The 25,737-nt window shown below is 42.1% G+C and overlaps 1 protein-coding gene and 2 long non-coding RNA genes across 12 annotated transcripts in view; all 3 read left to right on the forward strand.

Moving 5' to 3' along the window:
* The first annotated feature begins 613 nt into the window (after positions 1-613).
* LOC139559994 (retinal homeobox protein Rx1-like) lies at positions 614-5,080 on the forward strand. The gene is made up of 3 exons (XM_071376504.1): positions 614-917; positions 3,441-3,697; positions 4,622-5,080. Exons 1-3 carry the CDS (start codon positions 614-616, stop codon positions 5,078-5,080), a joined length of 1,020 nt encoding a protein of 339 aa, XP_071232605.1.
* A 2,909-nt stretch (positions 5,081-7,989) lies between these two features.
* LOC139560534 (uncharacterized) lies at positions 7,990-19,837 on the forward strand. Its single transcript, XR_011671979.1, has 2 exons — positions 7,990-8,639; positions 17,944-19,837. It is a non-coding gene; the product is annotated as an uncharacterized lncRNA (long non-coding RNA).
* Positions 19,838-21,852: 2,015 nt separating this feature from the next.
* Positions 21,853-25,737, forward strand: part of LOC139560533 (uncharacterized) — a 67,827-nt gene continuing 63,942 nt past the window's right edge. For 3 of the 10 annotated variants that reach the window (XR_011671971.1, XR_011671977.1, XR_011671972.1), the window contains exon 1: positions 21,862-22,509. This is a non-coding gene — a long non-coding RNA (uncharacterized lncRNA). Of the gene's footprint in view, positions 22,510-25,737 lie in introns of all 10 variants that reach the window. The other 7 variants (XR_011671970.1, XR_011671974.1, XR_011671973.1 and 4 more) reach the window with 6 other exon arrangements.

A 25,737-nucleotide genomic window follows, 5' to 3' on the forward strand; every position in this document is an offset into this window, starting at 1 on the left:
GGGAGACCAGATGCTGCTGGAAGTGGTGTTGGAGGGCCAGTAGGAGGCACTCTTTCCTCTGGTCTAAAAAAAATATCCCAATGCCCCAGGGCAGTGATTGGGGACACTGCCCTGTGTAGGGTGCTGTCTTTCGGATGGGACGTTAAACGGGTGTCCTGACTCTCTGAGGTCTTTAAAGATCCCATGGCACTTATCGTAAGAGTAGGGGTGTTAACCCCGGTGTCCTGGCTAAATTCCCAATCTGGCCCTCAAACCATCATGGTCACCTAATAATCCCCAGTTTACAATTGGCTCATTCATCCCCCTCCTCTCCTCTGTAACTATTCCCCAGGTCGTTGCTGCAAATGAGAACGTGTTCTCAGTCAACTTACCTGGTAAAATAAAAAAATAAAAAAATGGAAGCAGCCTTCATTTCTCTTCTGACTTGCTTTCTCGTGATATAATCCCTATGTGAGGAGAAGTGACCAGAGACCACCTGTACTACTGTCTGCCTGTCAGGTCCAACTATATCTGCTCAGTCAAATAGACAGAAGCAGAAGGAGGAACTCGTTACTTGGAGTTTCGATACTTAAAAAGCTGGACAACATATCGAGCTCCCTGAAAGCTCTTCCGGATGCATTTGTCAATGGATACCTTGGGAATGGTGGATGACGGCTGCATGTCACCAGACAACTACCATGACATGGTGAAGGGAGGGGGGTCTAGCGTAGGAGGTCGAGTCCACAGCATTGATGTGATCCTGGGCTTCAGGAAAGACCAGGAACCCCTGCTCACCCCCGTGGAGGGCGTGGGGGCCCATAAAGTGGACACAGAGGGTCTGGAGTACCAGGGGAAGCAGATCCAGTCAGACCCCTACGGACACCTTGCCAGCCTGGGGGACATCACACAGCACTCTGCCTTCCATGATCAGTGCGATGGTTGTTTTGATTGATTGGTTCAATTAATTAATTGATACATTGCATTTATTACATGATTCAATTTACATATGCAGCCACAACACCAATGTGCATGCATTGGTGCATGTGAAATGACTTATGTCAATTTTTGTTGATTTGATATTGACGTGATTCTAAATATTTGCACAATCTCATGGAGCAGGTCTAGTCTAGTTTTCCATTGCATTTCTGGATCTGACGTGTCACTAGAGACACACTACAATAGTACAAGGAAAGTGTCAATGGGGAGGAATGTATGTTGGTCACAGATTGAGAAACAATAGTTTGACCAGTAAAGACTTTACATTTTGTCCAGTAAAATGAGTAGTCGCAATGTTTGCTTAGAATCTTTGATCCAAGAGAAAAGGCAATGCCAGTTGAAAACACACTGTGCTCGGGTTCTCATTTCATGCAAAGATTCAGAGACTACAGTTTATTACTACAGTAAAGCTACAATATATTTATACTTGTACTGATTATTTTTCCCTTTTCATTGGGAAAAATACTTGTTTATCATAACATGACATAACAATTATCCATTACTGTATCATTACAGGATATTAACTAAGCCAATGAATCTGATAATAATCTCAATTGATATGGATTCAATAATTATCAAGCTCTAATGGGATCTACCCTCCATCCACCATGTGTGGTGGGCTCTTCAACTTCACCCCGTTTTCTTCGAAAATAAGTTCTGGTTCTTGGGCCGGTAGAGAGGCCAAGTAACGTTTTTTGTGTAGATTAGAGCTGGTCAGCCCAGGGCACACGGGGACGTTCAGGTTTATTAGGTGGCATCTGTCCCCATGGGATTACTGGGACAAAGGAATGCAGTGAAAGACATTATGACGTCACCCTCAGTGAAGAGGCCTGCAGCTTGCATTGCCTTTATCCTCTGTTGCAATATCCATCTTAAGCAGCATGCTACAGTAGCTACCTAGAATTATGCATTATAGTGTGCATGTATTCTAAGTGGTATGGCTATTGGAACTGTGGCTGAATGCCATGTGATTGTGAATTGTCTACCATAGATTAAGCAGAAGGCGCTTGTCACAAAGATGACGCTGGAGAGACGAAGCAGGTACGGGGAGTAACATTTAATAAATAACGGACATGGAACGAGACATAAACAGCGTTAGCAAACAGAAAACAATCAATGCAGAAGCGGGGAACAGAGCTGGGGGAACTGACACATATAGGGGAGGAAATGAACAGGTGATAAGAGAGTCCAGGTGAGTCCAATAACGCTGATGCACGTGACGAGGAAAGGCAGGTGTACGTGATGGATGGCAGGAGTGAGTGATGCAAGGCATTCTGGCGCCCTCAAGCGCCAGGGGGAGGGGAAGAGCGGGAGCAGACGTGACAGTACCCCCCCTCTAGGGGCGCCACCCGGCGTCCCACCTGGGCGAACCGTCCGAGACATGGGCGCTGGGCAAGCCGGTTGAGGCGTGGAAGCCCGACGAACCGGCAGGAGCGTGAGAGCCTGGCGAGCCGGCTGAGGCATGGGAGCCTGACGATCCGGCTGAGTCAAGACGCCTGTCGATCCCGCTGAGGAAACCCGATGATCCGGTGGAGTGTGACGTGGGATGGGAAGCCACCGAGCCAACCGAGGCAATGAAACCTCTCGAGCCAGCCAGGGCATGAAAGCTCGACGGGCTGGCTTAGGCACCCCCGGTTCCATCGGCGGCAGAATCCACCCCCGACGTCACCGACAAAACAAAAAACAAACAAACAAAAAACTCCTGGACCGGCTGGGCAGACAAGAACTGACGATCCAGCTGAGGCCCGACGTGGGATGGGCGCCATCCGAGCCAACCGGAGCAAGGAAACCTCTCGAGCCTGCTAGGGCGTGGAAGCCCGACGAGCAGGCTAGGCACCCCCGGTTCCATCGGTGGTGACCCAGAGCCGATGCCACTATACCAACCAGAACGCCAGTACTCCCCGATGCTTCGTGTGATGGCTTCTGCATTCTGTCACAAAGATGACGCTGGAGAGACGAAGCAGGTACGGGGAGTAACATTTAATAAATAACGGACATGGAACGAGACATAAACAGCGTTAGCAAACAGAAAACAATCAATGCAGAAGCGGGGAACAGAGCTGGGGAACTGACACATATAGGGGAGGAAATGAACAGGTGATAAGAGAGTCCAGGTGAGTCCAATAACGCTGATGTGCGTGACGAGGAAAGGCAGGTGTACGTGATGGATGGCAGGAGTGAGTGATGCAAAGGCATTCTGGCGCCCTCAAGCGCCAGGGGGAGGGGAAGAGCGGGAGCAGACGTGACAGCGCTGTCCTTTGTTGTGAAAAACACTAGTTCACATCAAACACTATACCCACCATATACCATTTCCACCAAAAGGAAAAACTTTCCAATCATGTGAAAGCAAGACTTAGTATGCCACATTTGGGAAGCAAAACTGGCACTGTCGGATGACCCGAAAGGCTCATGCAATAGACATATCTAAACAAACACGTCTGTTGTCTTCTACTTTCTTCCTTCAGAGTCAGGCCTTTTCTGCAGTGATAAGTGTGATGGGGACCTGGGCGATCTCCAGAAGAGGATGGACAGCGATGGGGGGAAGTCCCCGGAACCCCCAGAGGAGGACCACCCCAAGAAGAAGCACCGGCGTAACCGCACCACCTTCACAACCTACCAGCTCCACGAGCTGGAGATGGCCTTTGAGAAGTCCCACTACCCTGATGTCTACAGCCGGGAGGAGCTGGCCATTAAGGTCAACCTCCCTGAGGTCCGCGTCCAGGTATGGAGCCTCTACTTCTACTACTACACCATTAATTATAGTGTATGGAGTCTCCGCCTATCTAGTACTATCTAGTACTACTATTACTATCAGTATGCACTGATAATACTGTACAAGGTATGGATCCTCCGGCTGTTTACTATCACTAGACTAGCATTACTAACTGGCATGACCACTTCTACTACTAATATTACTAGAAATACAACAGCAGCAGTGCATTATACAGTCCACTGTAATTTTGATGATGCTCTAAACTTCTGCTACTACTCCTACTATTTATGTACATGTAACGGATGTGAAATGGCTAGCTAGTTAGCGGGTACGCGCTACTAGCATTTCAATCAGTTACGTCACTTGCTCTGAAACCTAGAAGTAGTGTTGCCCCTTGCTCTGCAAGGGCCGCGGCCTTTGTGGAGCGATGGGTAACGATGCTTCGTGGGCGACCGTTGTTGATGTGTGCAGAGGGTCCCTGGTTCGCGCCCGAGGTCGGGGCGAGGGGACGTACTAAAGTTAAACTGTTACATTGATGCTGTTGACCCGGATCACTGGTTGCTGCGGAAAAGGAGGAGGTTGAAAGGGGGGTGAGTGTAACAGATGTGAAATGGCTAGCTAGTTAGCGGGTACGCGCTACTAGCGTTTCAATCAGTTACGTCACTTGCTCTGAAACCTAGAAGTAGTGTTGCCGCGGCTAGTAGGGCCGCGGCTTTTGTGGAGCGATGGGTAACGACGCTTCGTGGGTGTCAGTTGTTGATGTGTGCAGAGGGTCCCTGGTTCGCGCCCGGGTCGGGGCGAGGGGACGTACTAAAGTTATACTGTTACACACTAATCATACTGCCCACTTTCATTATGAGGAGCTGGAAGCTATCTATAACTGACACTACTACTGTATAGTAATAATACTATATCCTCTCTGTCCGTGTCCAGGTTTGGTTCCAGAATCGTCGGGCTAAGTGGCGACACCAGGAGAAGATGGACTCTAGCTCCATGAAGCTCCATGACTCCCCCATGCTGTCCTTCAACCGGCCGCCCATGCCCTCCAACGACGGGCCCATGTCTAACCCCTGGCTGACCTCTCCCATGACTAGTGCCACCCCTATCCCCGGCTACATGGGCCCAGGGCAGAGCCCTTACCTCCAGTCTGCTTACCCTAGCCACTCCCACAGCCAACGCTTCCTCAACAGCCCTCCAGTACATGGCAAGGTGCACCAGGGGATGGTGCAGGGCATGCAGTTAATGGCCCTGTCTCCCTGTCAGTGTCCTCCCACCTTCAACGATAAGTACCCAATGCATGAGCAAGTGGAACGTAGCTCCGACATCGCAGTGCTGAGGATGAAGGCTAAGGAGCACATTCAGTCTATGGATAAAACCTGGCTGCACATGTGATCAGAAGAAGGAGAAAATACGTTCTGTGTGATGACCAACTTCAACAAATGTGATAACAAAAACAAAGAGATTCTGTGTAAAGGATGTTCAACTAAATGAATGTAGCTATGTTTACAAACGTTTTCTTTCTTTCTTGGTTTAAAATCCTGACAGAGAGAATACTCTGTGTGGCACCTTGTCAGCTTGTTGAGTGACTCGTAAAGACAGATCTGAGCTACAAGCATTGATTATTGATTTATACTCTGGATGCAATTAAGCTTGTACTGTAAGGGTATTGCAATGGACGGCTGAATTTTATCAGTGCAAAGCGACAGGACAGACAGTGACAGGACAGACTCTGCTTACTTCCATATTAGGGCCAGGATATTTGGTTTGGAGGTGTATTTGGTACTTGGCCAACAATAGAAGGGATAGTTTGGAGATTTTACCTATTTGTTTCCTTACCTTAAACGCAGTCTATGGCCAAGGAGTAACTGCAATCCATGCATTGTGGGTTAATTAAACTAGCCGCTGCCAAACTGATTCCCCATGTAGCCTAAGTCACCATGGCTGCGTTTACACAGGCAGCCCAATTCTGATCTTTTAGCCACTAATTGGTCTTTTGACCAATCAGATCATATCTTTTGCAAATAGTAGACCAAAAGATCAGAACTGTGCTGCCTGTGTAAACGCTGCCCAAGGGCCCACTTCGTGGAGTGAAAACCGAACACCTGTAACTACTAATTAATACCACTCATTAATTAACAACCCACACTATGATGATGTGCTGTTATTATTTGATGTTATGCTTGGCGATGCAGGGGCCAGTTGGCAGTTAACAGGACTGAGAGGATGTGTTCCACGCTGGAAATAATAAGGGAAAGGAGCGTGATTAATGTGGTTTGATTAAGAAGGATTTTCAAAAGGACACACAGGTTCTGGGTTCTGAACCCCCTTAGCCTTGACACAATTGGAGAGCAGTTGGTGGGGCAGGCGGGGGCGATTAGTTGGCTGGCTTCAGTTTACTTCTCTTCTGTGGAGATATTCCCCTGTGGAGAAAAAAGGATGCCGGTCACAGAGGAAAACACACTAGGACGCATTGCGTGCATGCACACACACGGGCTGAAGCCATGCACTTGCACACACGCACACTCACACAGGTTGACAGAGATAATATAACCCTGGTACAAAGATATTATAACCAAGTGATATGCATTGACTCGAAAAACAATGGTTGCCTTTTTTATAGAGAGATGTTGATTGATAGTGAAGCGATAGTGAAGCGATGCACGAACTAAACAGTAGAGTGAGGCCTGAAATATTCAGTGGTTGAAAAAGTACCCAATTGTCGTACTTGAGTAAAAGTAAAAATATAGTACCTTGACAGAGCTGGTGTAACTGAGTCAGGTTTGCAGGCCTCCTTTCTCGCACATGCTTTTTCAGTTCTGCCCAAAAATGTTCTATAGGATTGAGGTCAGGGATTTGTGATGGCCACTCCAATACCTTGACTTTGTTGTCCTTAATGCCACAACTTTGGAAGAATGCTTGGGGTCATTGTTTATTTGGAAGACCCATTTGTGACCTGACTGATGTCTTGAGATCCTGCTTCAATATATCCACATCATTTTCCGTCCTCATGATGTAATCTATTTTGTGAAGTGCACCAGTCCCTCCTGCAGCAAAGCACCCCCACAACATGATGCGGCCACCCCCGTGCTTCACGGTTGGGATGGTGTTCTTCGGCTTGCAAGCCTCCCCCTTTTCCCTCCAAACATAACGATGGTCATTATGACCAAACAGTTATATTCTTGTTTCATCAGACCAGAGGACATTTCTCCAAAAACTACGATCTTTGTCCCCATGTGCAGTTGCAAACCGTAGTCTGGCTTTGTTTATGGAGGTTTTGGAGCAGTGGCTTCTTCCTTGCTGAGCGGCCATTCAGGTTATGTCGATTTAGGACTTGTTTTACTGTGGATATAAATACTTTTGTACCTGTTTTCTCCAGCATTTTCATAAGGTCCTTTGCTGTTGTTCTGGGATTGATTCGCACTTTTTGCACCAAAGTGTGTTCATCTCTAGGAGACAGAACGCGCCACCTTCCTGAGCGGTATGACGGCTGTGTGGTCCCATGGTGTTTATACTTGCGTACTATTGTTTGTACAGATGAACGTGGTACCTTCATGCCTTTGGATATTGCTCCCAAGAATGAACCAGACTTGTGGAGGTCCACATTTTCTTTCTGAGGTCTTGCCTGATTTCTTTTGATTTTCCCATGATGTCAAGCAAAGAGGCACTGAGGGCACCGGGCTGCCCATCATTATGCACACTTGTCACCTTCGTTACGTGCATCAGCGCTTCGTTGGACTTATCTCCACCCGGCACAGCCAGAAGAGGACTGGCCACCCCTCACTCATAGCCTGGTTCCTCTAGGTTTCTTCCTATCTAGAGAGTTTTTCCTATCCACCGTGCTTCTACACCTGCATTGCTTGCTGTTTGGGGTTTTAGGCTGGGTTTCTGTACAGCACTTTAAGATATCAGCTGATGTAAGAAGGGCTATAAAAATAAATTGGACTTGATTTGATTTTACCTGTACTCCTTCACGTTTTGATTGCCTTCCCTATATCTGTCTGTTCCTCTGTTTCATCCCCAGGTCAGCATTAATGTCATCATGTTTTTCATGGCCAGACAGTGTCCTGTCCTGTTTCATGTCTGTGTATTAATAAAATGTTCACTCCCTGTACCTGCTTCTCGGCACCAAGCATCTGTCATTACAGAGTGTGGCAAAGTTGCCAATTAGTCCATTCCTCTACCTCTTCACAGCTCAGGTTTTTTTTCATCTACTAGTATCCCATAATTCCTTTAACTGCAGGGGCAGTATTGAGTAGCTTGGATGAAAGGTGCCCATTTCAAACAGCCTGCTCCTTAGTCATAGTTCCTAATATTTGCATATTATTATTAATATTGGATAGAAAACACTCCAAAGTTTCTAAAACTGTTTGAATTATTTCTCTGAGATTAACAGAACTCATATTGGCAGGCAAAATCCTGAGTTGAAATCAAAACCGGAAGTCAGAAATCTGAGATTGTCTGTATTCAACAGAGTCCCAAAAGAAGTCCAATTGACGTATGACTGGGGTTGCACTGCCTAGGGGTTCCACTAGATGTCAGCAATCAATAGAAATTCCAATGAGACTTCTATGGTGTTGTGGGAGAGAATGAGAGCAGAATCAGTCAGGTGTCCATCAAGCACCCATTTCCTGATCATGCTTTTTCTTCATGCAAGTCACTTGCGTTCCATGGCTCACGCAGACAAGAAGGAATACTCCGGTTGGAACTTTATTGAAGCTATATGTTAAAAACATCCTAATGATTGATTCAGTACTTAGTTTGAAATGTTTCTTCGACCGGTAATATCACATTTTGAAGTTTTGTCCGATATGAAGCTGACCAGAATTAGCATTTGGATATGTTTACCAAACGCGCTAACAATTGGACATAAATAACGGATTTTTTCAAACAAAACAAACATTTATTGTGGACCTGGAGTTCCTGCTCTGCTTTCCGATCGAAACCAACAAAGGTAATGAAATATTTATAATATATTTTATTGTTTATAGTGACGCTATCTCTGCAACTGTGACATGCTAATTTGAGCGCCGTCTCAGATTATAGCATGCAGTTATTTTTCCTTTAAGTTTAAAAAAAAAATTTGACATAGCGGTTGCATTAAGGAGAGGTATATCTATTAATCAATGTGTATAACTTGCATTATCATCTTTATTTATGATGAGTATTCATGTTGAAACGATGGGCTATGCAAAGTCACTTGATGTTTTTGCCACTAGTGAATCTAGTCGCCTCAATGTAAACTCAGATTTTTTTATATAAATATGAATTGAATCAAACAAAACACGCATGTATTGTGTAACATGAAGTCCTATGAGTGTCATCTGATAAATAATCAAAGGTTAGTGATTCATTTTATCTCTATTCTGGTTTTTGTGATGCTATCATTAGCTGGGAAAAATGGCTGATTATTTATAGTTTTGTGGTGACCTAACATAATCGTTTGTAGTGCTTTCGCTGAAAAGCCTATTTGAAATCGGACACTTGGGTGGGATTAACAACAAGATTACCTTTAAAATGATATAAGACACATGTATGTTTGAGGAATTTTAATTATGAGATTTATGGTTTTTGAATTTGGCGCCCTGCACTTGGACTGGCTGTTGTCATATTGATCCCGATTTAGGGCTTGCAGCCATAAGAATTTTTAAAGGTATTAAGATACAGTGCATTCGGAAAGTAATCTGACCACTTCACTGTTGATGAAATTGTTATTTTCCCTCATGAATCTACACACAATACCACATAATGACAAAGAAAAACAGGTTTTTAAAAATTCTCAAATTTGATACATTTACAGAATTATTCAGACCCTTTATTCAATACTTTGAAGAACATTTGGCAGCAATTTTTATTTGTAATACATTTGCAAACATTTCTCAAAACCTGTTTTTGCTTGGTCATTATTGGGTATTGTGTGTAGATTGATGAGGAAAATTGATCAAAAGGTATGGACTTCATTATACAAATATCTGCTCACAAAGAAAGTGAGAGAAACACTCTTTAAAATAACTCATGTTACCCATCTAACAAAAGTATTTGTAAATATACAGTGTTAGAAATGTTGATGAGAAATTTACATTTTGTCAATCAGCGACAGAATCACCTATGCATTTGTTTTTCCAATGTGTGTATGTGACTATGTTCTGGGTGGATCTCTGGCTGGACTTGAGTGAAAAAATATATTTTTTAATGTTATTTCACCTTTATTTAACCAGATAGGCCAGTTGAGAACAAGTTCTCATTTACAACTGCGTCCTGGCCAAGATAAAGCAAAGTAGTGCGACAAAAACAACAACACAGAGTTACACAAACAAACATACAGTCAATAACACAATACAAAAATCCATGTACAGTGTGTGCAAATGTAGAAGAGTAGGGAGGTAAAGGCAATAAATAGGCCATGGAGGCGAAATAATTACAATTTAGCATTAACACTGGAGTGATAGATGTGCAGATGATGATGTGCAAGTAGAGATACTGGGGTGAAAAAGAGCAAGAGGATAAGTAAGGGGATGAGGTAGTTGGGGATGAGGGAGTTGGGTGTGCTATTTACAGATTGGCTGTGTACAGGTACAGTAAGCTGCTCTGACAGCTGATGCTTAAAGTTAGAGAGGGAGATGTAAGACTCCAGCTCCAGACTCCATTCTCCACTAACGAAAAGTATGTGATGAATTTGATTATAATTGTAGCTAAATGTTACATCCATAAAATACCTTTAAGAAAAAAGCATTCTATTCAATATTTTTAAAGGTAGATTTAAATAATTACTTTGCCACATTGAATGCTATGCTATGTAAGAATAAGTTAGTGAAATCAATTGATACTTTTAAGCTTTTCAAATTTCTTTTGTGTTTCTGTTTTTGTGTTTATCTGTTTGTGATGTTTTGTGTTACCATTTTTAAGAAGGATGCATAGATTTCTGTAACACATTTGAATTTGTATCCTTCATTATTTTTGGAATTTCAATAAATAAAAAATGCTAAAGTTTCGAATTCCTGTGTATTCATCTGCTCATACTGAACCACAAAGTCTGGCATTCATAGCGAATGCAGGTAGATGGGGCGTGCCCACAAACTTGGATTTAGATGGCGTTATTTTACTTCAAACAAACAACAGGAAGATGGCGAAAGTGGTTGATAAATTCGAATTAAGCAGCGCATTGAGGAAATTTGGTGAAAACAAATGTACTGAATAGACAACAGTAATGTGAAAAACTGGAACAAAAAGGAAATTGTCTAAAATTGGAGTGGAGGATACGTGTGTAAATGATAATGAATCGCTTCTTGTTGGGATTCGGATTGTGGAGTAAGGATGCATATGTCGGACCCGTTTGAGGTGTCAAAAATTGTGAAGTATGCGCTTGGAAAAGTGGAGTCTGTCAAAGTGACCAGGAGTGGTCTTATTTTGATTCATTGTATTTCTGACGAGCAGATGAAAATTACCGTGGGCCTCAAAAGAATCTGGACAACAGAAGTTTTGTGTTTTGAACATCGGAGTAGAGCACCCATCAGTCATCTCAGGGATGATGACGGATGTTCAGGTTGTATACCCGAAGAGAATTTCTGGTGTGGTTGGTGCCCGGCACCTGACTTGCTGGGTGAATGGAAAAAAATAATAACGTCTGTCTGTCCTGTTGTTTTTGAGCAATTACCTACGCATGTGAAGCTTGGTTATGTAAGAGCTTTTGTCCCCAAACCACTGCAGTGTAAGAATTGTAAAGGATTTGGCCATGTTTCAAGTGTGTGCAGATGAACAGAGTATACTGAAGAATGGTGTGTAGAAGGACGACCGTGTTGCAATTGTGGTGGGGATCATGATCCTGAGTTCCTGGAGTGCCCTGTAAGGGTGAAGGAAATTGAGGTGGGAAAAGTTAGAGCGGTCAATCGAATCTCCTATGCGGAGGAAAAAAATAATTGATGAAACAAGTGATGCCATTTTTTTTCACTAACGTTTGTCATCATTGGTGATGTGTTCTGTTCCTGGCTGTGCTAATTACAATCAAGCACAAAATTGATGCTTAAATGGCCAAAGATTATCAGAGGGATTTTCAGTCTGAACTAATGGGTAATCCATTTCGACGCCAGCTGAGAAGTAATGCGATACAATATATTTTTTCCTTTAACAAAACGGAAGATTCTCGATTAGAGGTAACCTAACGTTGGCTAGTTTGCTAGCCTAACTGGACTAAGTTAGCTAGTAGCTACTGTACTGTATTGAATGTACACTACATGACCAAAAGTATGTGGACACCTGCTTGTTGAACATTTCATTCCAAAATCATGGACATTAAAATGGAGTTGTATGTTTCTGGACGATGCACCTTGTTCACAACATGACCGAGCAGCGCAGATTAATGTTCGATTTGAGAAGGGCGCTCTTCCCTCACATTGTTTTATTCAAATTAAAAGATTAATGTTTCGGCCGTCAGTGGCCTTCATCAGAAGAATAACAAAAAGGGAATGGACAAGATATCACATCCTTCGACTGTTTGTTACAGCCTGAATTTCAAATGGATTACATCTAGATTTTGTGCCACTGGCCTACACACAATAACCCATAATGTCAAAAGTGGAAATATGTTTTTAGATATTTTTACAAATTAATTAATTTGCAAAACTGAAAAGCTGAAATGTATTAATTTCTTATGAATTCAAGACCTTTGTTATGGCAAGCCTGAATACGTTCAGGAGTAAAAATGTGCTTAACAAGTCACATAATAAGTTGCATGGACTCACTTTGAGTGCAATAATAGTGTTTAACATGATTTTTTAAATAATTACCCCATCTCTGTACCCACCACATACAGATAATTGTAAGGTCCCTCAGTCGAGCAGTGAATTTCAAACACATATTCAACCACAAAAACCAGGGAGGTTTTCCAATGCCTCACAAAGTAGGGCACCTATTGGTAGATACGTAAACATTTTAAAAGCAGACATTGAATAATCCTTGGAGCATGATGAAGTTATTAATTACACTTTGGATGATGTATCAATACACCCAGACACTACAAAGATATAGGCGTTCTTCCTAATTCAGTTGCCGGAGAGGAAGGAAACAAGCTCAGGGATTTCACCATTTGGCTAATTGTGACTTTAAAACAGTTACAGAGTTAAATGCCACATTTAACGCCAGAGTTTAATGCAACTGTTCTGCCTGCGGCTATGGAACCCTGACCTGTTAACCGGACGTGCTACCTTGTCCCGGACCTGTTAGGGTCCGGTTAGGACTAGGGAGGTTAGGACTAGGGAGGTTTTTTAGGATAAAAATAAATAGAATAGAGCTAAGCACAGGCACAATCCTAGTGGAATACCTGGTTGTCTGCTTTCCAACAGACACTGGGAGTCAAATTCACCTTTCAGCAGGACAATAACCTAAAACACAAGGCCAAATATACACTGGAGTTTTACCAAGATGACATTGAATATTTCTGAGTGGCCTACAGTAGTTACAGTTTTGACTTACATGAGCTTGAAAATCTATGGCAAGACTAGAAAATGGCTGTCTCTCAATGTTTAACAACCAACTTGACAGACCTTGAAGAATTCTGAAACTAATAATGTGCAAATACTATACAATCTAAGTGTGCAAAGCTCTTACAGACTTACCCAGAAAGACTCACAGCTTTAATCACTGCCAAAGGTGATTCTAAAATGTCTCAGGGCTGTGAATACTTATGTAAATTAGACATTTCTGTATTTGGATTTCAATACATTTGCAAAGATTTCTAAAAAAAGTGTTTTCAGTTTGGCATTATGGGGTATTGTCTGTAGATGGGTGAGATTTAAAAAATATTTAATACATTTTGAATTCAGACTGTAACACTTGTTACAGTTCTTGTGGAACAAGTAAAATGGTAAAAATACTTTCTGAAGGCACTAGGCAAAAGTATTCAGACCCCTTGAATTTCTTCAAATGTGTTGTCGTACAAGTAGGATTAAAAATTAATTTAACACATTTTTTGTACGATTTTTTTTTTATCTACACAAATTACTCTAATGTCAAAGTGGAATAATTGTTTATTTTTTATTTCTACAAATGCAATAAATAAAATATAGTTGTTGCATACGTATTCAGGTCTCTGAGTCCATACATGTTAGAAACACCTTTGGCATCAATTACAGCTGTGAGTGTTCTTGGGTCTCTAAGAGCTTTGCACACCTGTATTATAAAATACTTGCCTACTATTATTTTCAAAATTCTACAAGCTTTGTCAAAATTTTGGCTAAACAGCCATTTTCAAGTCTTGCCATAGTATTTTGAGAATATTTTTTTCAAAACTGTCCACATTCAATGTCTTCTTGGCAAGCAACTCCAGTGTAGATTTGGCCTTGTGTTGTAGGTTATTGTCCTGCTGAAAGGTGAATTCATCTCCCAGTGTCTGGAGTAAAGCAGACTGAAGCAGGTTTTGCTCTAGGATTTTGCCTGTACTTAGCCCTATTCTGTTTCTTTTTATCCTGAAAACTCCCTGGTATGTCAAGCATACCCATACCATGATGCAGCCACCACCATGCTTGAAAATAAGGAGGCAGGTACTCAGTGACGTGTTGTGTTTTCCCCAAACATAGGGCTTTGCATTTAGGCCAAAAAGTGCATTCCTTTTCCATTGTACTTTATTACCTTGTTGCATACCATATGCATGTTTTGGAATATTTGTATTTTATATTTTTGTGTTTCACTCTGTCAACAATGTTGTTGATCCATCCTCAGTTCTCTACCATGACAGCCATTGAACTGTAGCTTTTTTAATATCACTAACGACCTCATGGTAACATCCCTGAGCAGTTTCATTCCTTTTCTGCAGCTCAGTTCAGAAGGATGACTGTATCTTTGAGGTGTATGGGTGGTTTAAATCATAATGCACAGCAATATTATTAACTAGACCATGCTTAAAGAGATATTCAATGTTTGGTTTGTTATTGTTACCCATCGACCAATCACTACCCTTTTATATGAGGTTTAGACAAGCTCCCTGGTGTTTGAAATTCAATACTTGACTGAGGGACCTTACAGATGTTGTATGGGGAGGCAGAGGAAGGGTTTGGAAATCATGTCAACCCCTATTATTTCATAGAGTCAACGTAAATTTTTGTGATTCGTGAAGCCAAATTTTACTCCTGAACTATTTTAGGCTTGCCTAAACAAAGGGGCTGAATACTTATGCAACGACTATATTTTTGTTATTTAATGTATGCATCTTAGAAACTATTTTAAAAAATCTTCCACTTTGACGTTAGAGTATTTTGTGTATATTGTAGAAAAAAATGACAATTAAATCAAGTTTAATCCCACTTTGCAACACAATAGAATGTGAAGAAATCCAAGGGGTCTGAATATTTTGCAAGACACTGTAGGTCATAGGGAAGACAATTCGTGAGAATGAACTACATTGTTTGTTGCAAAACTGGCTGAGGCAGGTTGTTGAGGACTCCCAAGCCATTTTGTGGGGAAAAACTCAAAACTCATTGGCTGGCCCTGGCTCCCAAGTGGCTAGGCCTATGCCCTCCCAGGCCCACCCATGGATGCGCCCCTGCCTGGTCATGTGAAATCCATAGACTAGGGCCTAATGAATGTAGTTCAATTGACTGGTTTCCGTATATGAACTGTAACTCAGTAAAATCTTTGACATTTTTGTATGTTTCGTTTACATTTTTGGTCAGTATACAAGGGAGTCTGGATCCATCCTGAGATTGATAACCCAGTGCATTGTTATGACGTTGGCCTGAGTGGGGGAAGTTTATGACACCCATAAATACCTTTCTCCCTTTCCTCTCTCTTGACTCTACAGAAGGACTCTTGAAAAGCCTTTGTTAAACATAGAGAGTCTGGGAACATCAAATGGTGGGGGTAAAGGAACCATATATCGGTAATCCAACCAGCTGAAAATATGCGTTGGTACTAAATGAATATGATGCCAGATCAGTTGGCGTCTGAGACAGTATTGCTGATGATAGGATGACAAACTGTATCTTGGAAAGTCTACACATTATAGTTATCAGATTCACATGGAATTGTTGTGCAATTTAAATGTTTAAATATGAAACTATTTGTGAAAAGATGAAATGTAATTTCGTTTCTTAATGAGATAACGGTTTGTCATAGAGTAAACTATGCTCAACTCAGTGGCCTTGCCCATGTGAACAGACATTGGTTATAAACTATGAAACACGCCCTTCTCTCCCCTCCTATATAAAGCCCTTGATGAAAATGTAACTTTCTGTTCCGAGGACATTAGGGCGACAGTCCTATGTTAAAAGGGTTCAGATAATAAGCTGTTCCAAGGACGTGTGGACTTGAGGTCCCCACGAAGAAAGGATAAAGACCACCTACAGAACTAAGCCAAACTCAGCAAGAATCTAACGAAATTAGCATCGAATTTCAATGTGAAGGTGACAACCTACACCCCGGAAGGATGAATTTCTACTATACCAGCCAGAATATAACATGAGCTTAAAAGTATGGCAACTTGGTATGAACTTTGAACTCTTATTCACTCCAGAAGTGATACCTCCTAGCCGTTGAGTTAGCAGCGGCCGCTATAAACGTGGGCTAGGAAAGGACGGACGACGTATCCAGTCTCCACACATCCACACAACGACGATACTACAACGTCCCAGTTTACCACCAGAGACACTCTTCAAGGGACAAGGAAGATCTCTGTTGGGCAACACGGCCTTCCATCTACAACCAACCTATTGAAGTGCAGCTCAGAGTAAATATTTATTGCATTTTCCTTTTTCAAATGGGAGGTTTAGAATGCATAAGATTCTGTATTTACGATAGCATAGCTTCTCCCTTTGTTACTCAGTCTTTCCGCTCTTTCATTCAAGCCCAACCCCCTCTTTTTGTGTAACCAGCCGTCGTAGCTGTTCTGTCCACCAGGGACGTTTTCTTTATGACATAATTTGTAATCCGTGTATGATTCATTCCGTGTATATGTAATTATGTGTGATTAGTTAGGTACTTAGTAAATAAATAATTAAACCAAATTTTGTATTGCTGATTCAACTTGTTAGCCAGGGTTCGTGAAGATAACCAAGAATTTACAACTAAATACTAAATCAGGTGAGGATTAAATATTGACTGCTACTGACGTAAAAGATTACCAGGTCTTTAAGAGTTTATTTGGAAGATAACAGCTCTATAAAAATTATTTCGTGGTGCCTCGACTTTCTAGTTAATTACATTAACCTGGTTAGCTTAATCAGGTAATTTTAATTAGAGAAATTATTTTATAGAATAGCATGTCATATTACTTAATCCGGCATAGCCAAAGACACGACAGCATGATGAATCACGCTTCACCATCTCGCAACCGACGAACGAATCTGGGTTTGGCAGATGTCAGGACAATGCTACCTGTCCCAATGCAAAGTGGCAACTGTAAAGTTTGGTGGAAGAGGAATAATGGTCTTGGGCTGTTTTTCATGGTTTGGGGTAGGCCCCTTAGTTCCAGTGAAGGGAAATCTTAACGCTACAGCATACAATGACATTATAGACGATTCTGTGCTTCCAACTTTGTGGCAACAGTTTGGGGAAGGCCCTTTCAGCATGACAATGCCCCTGTGCACAAAGCAAGGCCCATACAGAAATGGTTTGTTGAGATCGGTGTGGAAGAAATTGACTGGCCTGTACAGAACCCTGACCTCAACCCCATCAAACACCTTTGGGATGAATTGGAACAACGACTGCGAGTCAGGCCTAATTTCCCAACGTCAGTGCCCGACCTCACTAATGCTCTTGTGGCTGAATGGAAGCAAGTCCCCGCAGCAATGTTCAAACATCTAGTGGATATCCTTCCCAGAAGTGTGGAGGCTTTTAAAGCAGAAAAGGGGTGATTCGATATCAATACCCATGATTTTGGAATGAGATGTTCGATGAGTGTCCTGGACATGTAATGTATCTGCCTCAATTACGTCGTACCTCTGCACATCGACTCAGTACTGGTACCATGTTTATAAAGCCAAGTTATGGTTAGTTATTGAGTATGTCTATTCATTGTGTTACAATTGTCTATTTTTCCTCTACATTGTTGGGAAGTAAGCATTTCACTGTTAATCTACAATTGTTGTTTACGAAGCATGACAGAATTAGATTTTAATCACCAACTCCTTGATTAGTTGAATCAGGTGTGCTAGCGCTGGAACAGAAATGGCAAACATGCCAAATACCACAATAAGGCTTACAATTCACTGTCAATACCTGTCTATTTACAGTTTTATTTGTTAACACCCCTTTACTTCTACTTGCCACAGGAGCCAGAAAAGAACATGAAACAGGAGGAAGACAAGAAAAGAGGATGAGAAAAACAAAGACCAAGCCACTGAGGCCGAGGAGGAAGATGAGGAGACAGAAGAAGGAACTGAAGAGGACACTTGACACTCCCACCTGACCTAACATAGGGCAAGATGAAGCTGCCATCGATCCAATCCTTTGAGATTGACACATGCCTAGGGGGTAGAGGTTGAATTGGGATTTGGAGTGTCCCTCACTCTGACTCTAGTAACCAGGAAGTTGCATGGCTGCTTCGCAGCCATCCCCTGAGAAGTCATTGGGCCCATTTCGGGTTGCAAACTTTACTAAGGAAGAGAGCTTGTCCAAATGTGTCCCTATAGGCCCTAGTCAAAAGTAGTGCACAATATAGGGAATAGGATGCCGTTGGGATTGTGCAGAGAGAGAGAGAGTGGGTGACATTTGACTTCCAGTGATTCACACATTTTCCCCCTGATCCAGATAAGACAGACACAAAAAATAAAAAAAGTCCCTTTTCAGGACCCTGTCTTTCAAAGATAATTCATAAAAATCCAAATAACTTCACAGATCTTCATTGTAAAGGTTTTAAACACTGTTTCCCATGCTTGTTCAATGAACCATAAACAATTAATTGACATGCACTTGTGGAACGGTCTTTAAGACACTAACAGCTTACAGACGGTAGGCAATTAAGGTCACAGTTATGAAACTTAGGACACTAACGAGGCCTTTCTACTGACTCTGAAAAACACCAAAAGAAAGATGCACAGGGTCCCTGCTCACCTGCGTGAACGTGCCTTAGGCATGCTGCAAGGAGGCATGAGGACTGCAGATGTGACCAGGGCAATAAATTGCAATGTCCGTACTGTGAGACGCCTAAGACAGCGCTACAGGGAGACAGGATGGACAGCTGATCGTCCTCGCAGTGGCAGACCACGTGTAACAACACCTGCACAGGATCGGTACATCCGAACATCACACCTGCGGGACAGGTACAGGATGGCAACAACAACTGCCCAAGTTACACCAGGAACGCACAATCCCTCCATCAGTGCTCAGACTGTCCGCAATAGGCTGAGAGAGGCTGGACTGAGGGCTTGTAGGCCTGTTGTAAGGCAGGTCCTCACCAGACAACACCGGCACAACGTGGCCTATGGGAACAAACCCACCGTCGCTGGACCAGACAGGACTGGCAAAAAGTGCTCTTCACTGACGAGTCGCGGTTTTGTCTCACCATGGGTGATGGACGGATTCGCGTTTATCGTCGAAGGAAGGAGCATTACACCGAGGCCTGTAAAGCGGGATCGATTTGGAGGTGGAGGGTCCGTCATGGTCTGGGGCGGTGTGTCACTGCATCATCGGACTGAGCTTGTTGTCATTGCAGGCAAACTCAACGCTGTGCGTTACAGGGAAGACATCCTCCTCCCTCATGTGGTACCCTTCCTTTAGGCTTGTCCTGACAATACCACCAGCCATACTGCTCGTTCTGTGCGTGATTTCCTGCAAGACAGCAATGGCCAGATCTTATTCCCATTGCGCACGTCTGGAACCTGTTGGATCGGAGGTTGAGAGCTAAGGCCATTCCCCCCAGAAATGTCCAGGAACTTGCTGGTGCCTTGGTGGAAGTGTGGGGTAACATCTCACAGAAAGAACTGGCAAATCTGGTGCAGTCCATGAGGAGGAGATGCACTGCAGTACTTAATGCAGCTGGTGCCCACACCAGATACTGACTGTTACTTTTGATTTTGACCCCACCTTTGTTCAGGAACACATTATTCAATTTCTGTTAGTCACATGTCTGTGGAACTTGTTTAGTTCATGTCTCAGTTGTTGAATCTTATCATATAAATATTTACACATGTTAAGTTTGCTGAAAATAAATGCAGTTGACAGTGAGGACGTTTCTTTTTTTTGCCGAGTTTAGGTCCTCCCAATCCTGTATGTCATGGTTGATTGGCTAGTATGTTAGCTAAGTGCTTTATGCCCACAATCAGTCCAATACTGTATAACTGTAAGCCATATCCCCCTGTCATCTCTTCTCTATGCAGTTCCCCCCCCCCTCATTGATTCACCAAGTGATTATATTTTGACTCTTTAAACATTCAATGGTTAAGTATTTCCAAACAATGACTAAGGGATGTCATCATGACAGACATTTAACCAGTAACTTACTGGTACTGGTTAAATGTACTGGTTAAATGTCTGTCATGATGACATCCCTTAGTCATTGTTTGGAAATACTTTCTTAACCATTGAATGTTTAAAGAGTCAAAATATAATCATTCATGTGAGCGGACCAAGTATTTTGTCTGTTGCTCTACAGCGGAAGCTGGATTAAACGAGTCGGGAGCAGATTGACGTAGAAAAAAGTACTCTATTGAGGTATCTTTTCTTCTCCCACATGCCCACACAACAAGGGATGATCTCACAAGGACAACAAATCTTCACAGGAACAAGGAAAACAAGGTGAGTAACTTTTAACTATAACATAAATCACAGGTGTGTCACCGTCTTAACTATACGTTCGTGGAGAGCTCATTTCTGGTGGTGGTGAGAATCAGTGTTTACCATTCCCAAGAGGTATTCCGTTCCTTTCTTCTGTCGTCTGTCAGATACGTCATCCGTTCCATACGTCCTTTTCCCACTGAGCTCTCCCCACTGCTGGTTCTCCCGTGTCTTATGTAGGAGGAAGAGAATAGGTTATTAGTGGTGCCAGCTGTGCTTAACTGTCTATGATCCCCTGTACTCACATGCAGGGCTGTGTTACTATCAGTGGGCAAAGCCTGCCCCCTGGTGGTCTTTCCACATTTATTTGTTAAGGTTTGCGTCCCAAATGGCACCCTATTCCCTATAGTGCACTATGGGCACTGTAGTGCACTCTACAGGGAATAGGCTTCCATTTGTGATGTAACGTAGCACTTGGAGCTTCACGCCAGTCATTAACATCAGGTCATTATTATACTGTGACTTATCCTCATTACATCACTTTGTTTTGCAATACATTTTCCTCACGCCATTTCGTTGGTCTTTCCTGTTTGTTTCCATAAGTGTTCTATTAGATAACTTGCTTGGACGTTAAAACAAACTTGGTTTCTTGTGTATGATGGTTTTGTGAAATATGAGTAATTTCTCAATTATCAGTTATCCCTCCTTGTTCATTGCTGTGACTGTCAATTATCTTTTTTCCTACTTTGAATTTGAAATATTTTATTTGGGAATTTGTAAACATACCCATTGGTTCCCTTTGAATGTGTGGTGATAGTTGAATGGCATTCCATCCTAAACAATTCCAAGGGGCTGTGTGACTCCATACCAAACATCTCATTGTTGTCATTTCAACCCCATGTTGAACAGCAACATCAACAGAATGTTATTTATACCAAAGTTTAATTAAGATAATGTATTAACTATGCTGTCTTATCAATGACTCCTACACATTGTTTTACCTCTAGATGTTCTATGTGAAGGAATACAATCTTAAGAGAAGAGTCTGACTGTCATGACGAACCAATTTAACCTCTAGTGTAGTACTAAAACAATTGATCCAGATGGGGGCGACATAACAATGAAAAACATTGGATACTGGACACCAATTAGAACAATATTGCGTCCGTTGAATAAATGAGTACAGTAAGTGAGCAAAATGCCTCCGCAATAAGTGATCCAACTTGAGTATTTATTCCCATCAATTGAATGTATGTGTCCTATAATAATGACAATAATGTCTTAGCCAACAGATTTTTTTCCAGAAACTTTATGACAATGTAAGGTCGATTCAATTGTATTCTACATCGTTATGCATGCAACTTCTATTTTTATTCTCTTTGTCACTGAGAAAAGAACACGTTTTTTCCCCGTGTGCAGTCATGACCCTCACCGCTGATGTCAACATAGGCCGCGATCGTAAATTCACTCTGGCTATCTATTCTGATTTCAGAGCACTCTCGTTGTTGAATATGGTCAGTGTCAGTAAACATTGGCAAAAAAACGTAATTGAATTGTTGCCAGCAGCACAGTTACAGTCACCAACGCTCTGGATAGCATGAAAACAGCCCAACCAGCTCTGCTAGTGCAAGTAAAATGGTCAGATGAGGTGTTATTTCATTTGGTGTTCTGCTCCCGAGTGGCGCAGCGGTCTAAGGTACTGCAGTTCCTGATTCGAATCCAGGCTGCATCACATCCGGCCGTGATTGGGAGTCCCATATGGTGGCGTACAGTTCAGTTGGCCCAGCGAATTTGTTCTTAACTGACTTGCCTAGTAAAACATTTTTTTCTGGAAGTAGCTAGCAAGCTAGCTAACTTATTCCAGTTAGCTTGGGTGCGGTTGTGAGGTTAGAACGCTCGGATCAACCCTACTCCTCGGCCAGAGCGTCCAGTGTGCGCTCCGAATTTACGAACGGACAATCTCTGAGCGCTATCAACTCTGAGCGCTATCTGGCACTCCAGACTGAATCCAGACCGAACGCACCCAATGTTGAGCTGTCAGTGTTGAGGCGCGTTCTCGCTTCAAGAGTATGCGCACCCCCGAGACTGCAGGAAAAATGGCGGCGCTCATGACTCTCTCCCAGGTAATGCTAAATACTTGACAAATGTAATACTTTTCGAAGGTTTTTGTAATGGGAAAATGGTGTTAGTTTAATAAACGTTAGCAGAGATTGTCTATTAAATTGACAAGATATTCGACTGACCGCTCTAACAATGGAAATACATGTCTTCAAAGATGGGTGGGAGGAGGCGAGATCAAGTTGGATGGAAGGAGCTATAGGAGGTCTGCCTCATTGTAATAGCTGGAATGGAATAAATGGAACGGAGTCAAACACGTGTTTGATACTGTTCAACTTATTCCATTCCAGCCATTACAATGAGCCATCCTTCTATACCTTCCCCCACCAGCCATTACAATGAGTTCATCCTCCTATATAACCTCCCATCAGCCTCCTCTGTACAGGAAACATATGGTATACTCCGTCCAACAAAATGCTTACTTGCAGGTTCTCTATGGCTAGAATGGTCAGGTGGGCTCATTCTAGCCAATGACACCTGACCATTCTAACCAATGAGAGGGCAGATATGCGTGTGAACAACAGTCCATAGATATAGATAGAGGACTCATCTTTGTATCTTTGCCATTGTAGTGTCTGTGACAGCTTGGGCAGTGCCATTAAGGCTATCTCCATTTTGAAGTAGTCCATTTTCTTCTTTATTGGCTGATTGCTCCCAACTCATCCCCATCCAGTGGACTACTTGAAAATGGTGGAAGCCCCCAATGGCAATGACCAGGGCCTAAAATTAACACCCGCTATCAGCTAAATGCGGATAGATATTGTAATTGGCAGGTAAGATGTCCATTTCACCAGCCTTGTTGGCGGTTGGTCAGGGCTTCACATTTCACCCGCATTTGTGAATAAAAATGGTCAAGTATGATCCCATTTATAATAAAATTAATGCTGCAGTAGCTGTTTTCAAAGTATTTCTGCTGTTTTGTTTCATAACTGGTAAATTAATCACACAAAGTCAAAGCACTACGAATCCTATATATCCTATTCCACCACGCGCTGCAACACTGCTGGCAGGGGTATGTGCGCACGTGAAGAGCTGAGTGAAAGATTACTTTTTAGAAGTGATGTGCACAGGTGTAAAAGTTGGTCTAATTTACTTGAAATGAAAGTCTACTGAAGTGAGACTTTATCCTTGTGTTTCTTGGCTATTTACATTGTTTTGTTCACATGCTAGGTTGTTTTTCTATGTTTGAGTTTCAACTGCTAGGGAAGAAAAGACGACGCTTCTACTAGTCACACTCCATCTCACAGGCACAAACATGACTGGAGTTGCATTACACTCCATCTCACAGGCACAAACATGACTAGAGTTGCATTACCACAGTAACCTCCCACCCTTAAAGGGGCAGGTGAACATTTCTGTCTCATCTGTGATATTTTGGTTAAAAGACTCCGGTCACAAAAATGAAATGAAACAATATACCACATTGTCATACTAGTAATACATTTATTGTTTTAGATGTTACAAAGCATGCTCATCTGTTTTTTGTGTGTTTTGTTGGTGTAATTTTAGCAACAACAAAATATTTTATTTGCTTAAAAATCTGAGTGGCTGGTAGGTTTTAAAATCTACCTCCCACAGCTGGACCAAAAAGGTAATTTTATGCCCTGGCAATGTCCATGCTAAAACAGGTTATATCTATTATGAGCTGTGACAATGTAGGCTACATCTTTAAAGTATTCACACCCCTTGACTTTGTTGTGTTGCAGTCTGAATTTAAAATTGATTCAATTGAGATGTTTTGTTACTGGCCTACACACCCATAATATGAAAGTGGAATTAAGTTGTTCATTTTTTCATATTTTTTTTAATACAAATTAAGTATTCAACTCCTTTGTTATGTCAAGCCTAAATAGGTTCAGGATTAAAAAATGTCTTAACAAGTCACATAATACGTTGCATGGACTCACTCTGTTTGCATTTATAGTGTTTAACATTAATTTTGAATGAGTACCTCATCCACACATACAATTATCTGTACGGTCCCTCAGTCGAGTAGTGAATTTCAAACACAGCTTCAACCACAAAGACCAGAGAGGTTTTCCAATGCTTTGCAAAGAAGGGTACCTATTGGTAGATGTGTAAGAAAAACTTACATTGAATAACTCTTTGGGCATGGTGAAGTTAATTACACTTTTGATGGTGTATCAATACACCCAGTAACTACAAAGAAACAGGCGTCCTTCCTAACCCCATTGCCGGCGAGGAAGGAAACCGCTCAGGGATTTCAGTTACAGAGTTCAATGGCTGTGATAAGAGAGAACTGAGGATGGATCAACAACATTGTAGTTACTCCACAATACTAACCTAATTGACAGTGAACAGAAGGAATAGAATAAACATATTCCAAAACATGCATACAGTTTGCAACAAGGCAAGAAATGTGGCAAAGCAATTAACTTTTTGTCCTGAATACAAAGTGTTATGTTTGGGGCAAATCCAATACAACACATTACTGAGTTCCACTCTCCATATTTTAAAACATTGTGGTGACTGCATCATGTTATGGGTATACTTGTCAAATCAAATTTTATTGGTCACATACACATGGTTAGCAGATGTTAATGCGAGTGTAGCGAAATGCTTGTGCTTCTAGTTCCGACCATGCAGTAATATCTAACAAGTAATCTAACAATTTCACAACAACTACCTTTTACACACAAGTGTGTAATCAGATTGGTCCGACCACCGTTGAAAAGACCTGAGCACGGGCGTTTCCTGTTTTAGTTTCTGTCTATAGGCTGGGAGCAACAAAATGGAGTCGTGGTCAGACTTTCCGAAAGGAGGGCGAGGGAGGGCTTTGTATGCGTCACGGAAGTTAGAGTAACAATGTAATCATTAAGGACTAGGGAGTTTTTCAGGATAAAAAATAAACAGAATGGAGCTAAGCACCGGCAAAATCTTAGAGGAAAACCTGGTTCAGTCTGCTTTCCATTAGACGTTGGGAGATATAACTTTTCAGCCGGAAAATAACCTAAAACTCAATGCCAAATCTACACTGGAGTTAGTTACCAAGAAGACAGTGAATTTTCCTGAGTGGCCGAGTTAAAGATTTTACTTAAGTCTACTTGCAAATCTATGGAAAGACATGAAGATGGTTGTCTAGCAATGATCAGCAACCCATTTGACAGAGCTTGAAGACTTCTGAATGGAATAATGGGCAAATGTTGCAGAATCCAAGTGTGCAAAGCTCTTGAGTCTTCCCTAGAAACACTCACAGCTGTAATCACTGCCGA

This window comes from Salvelinus alpinus, chromosome 30 (genome assembly GCF_045679555.1).
Source record: "Salvelinus alpinus chromosome 30, SLU_Salpinus.1, whole genome shotgun sequence".
NCBI classification, from domain to species: Eukaryota; Metazoa; Chordata; class Actinopteri; order Salmoniformes; family Salmonidae; genus Salvelinus; species Salvelinus alpinus.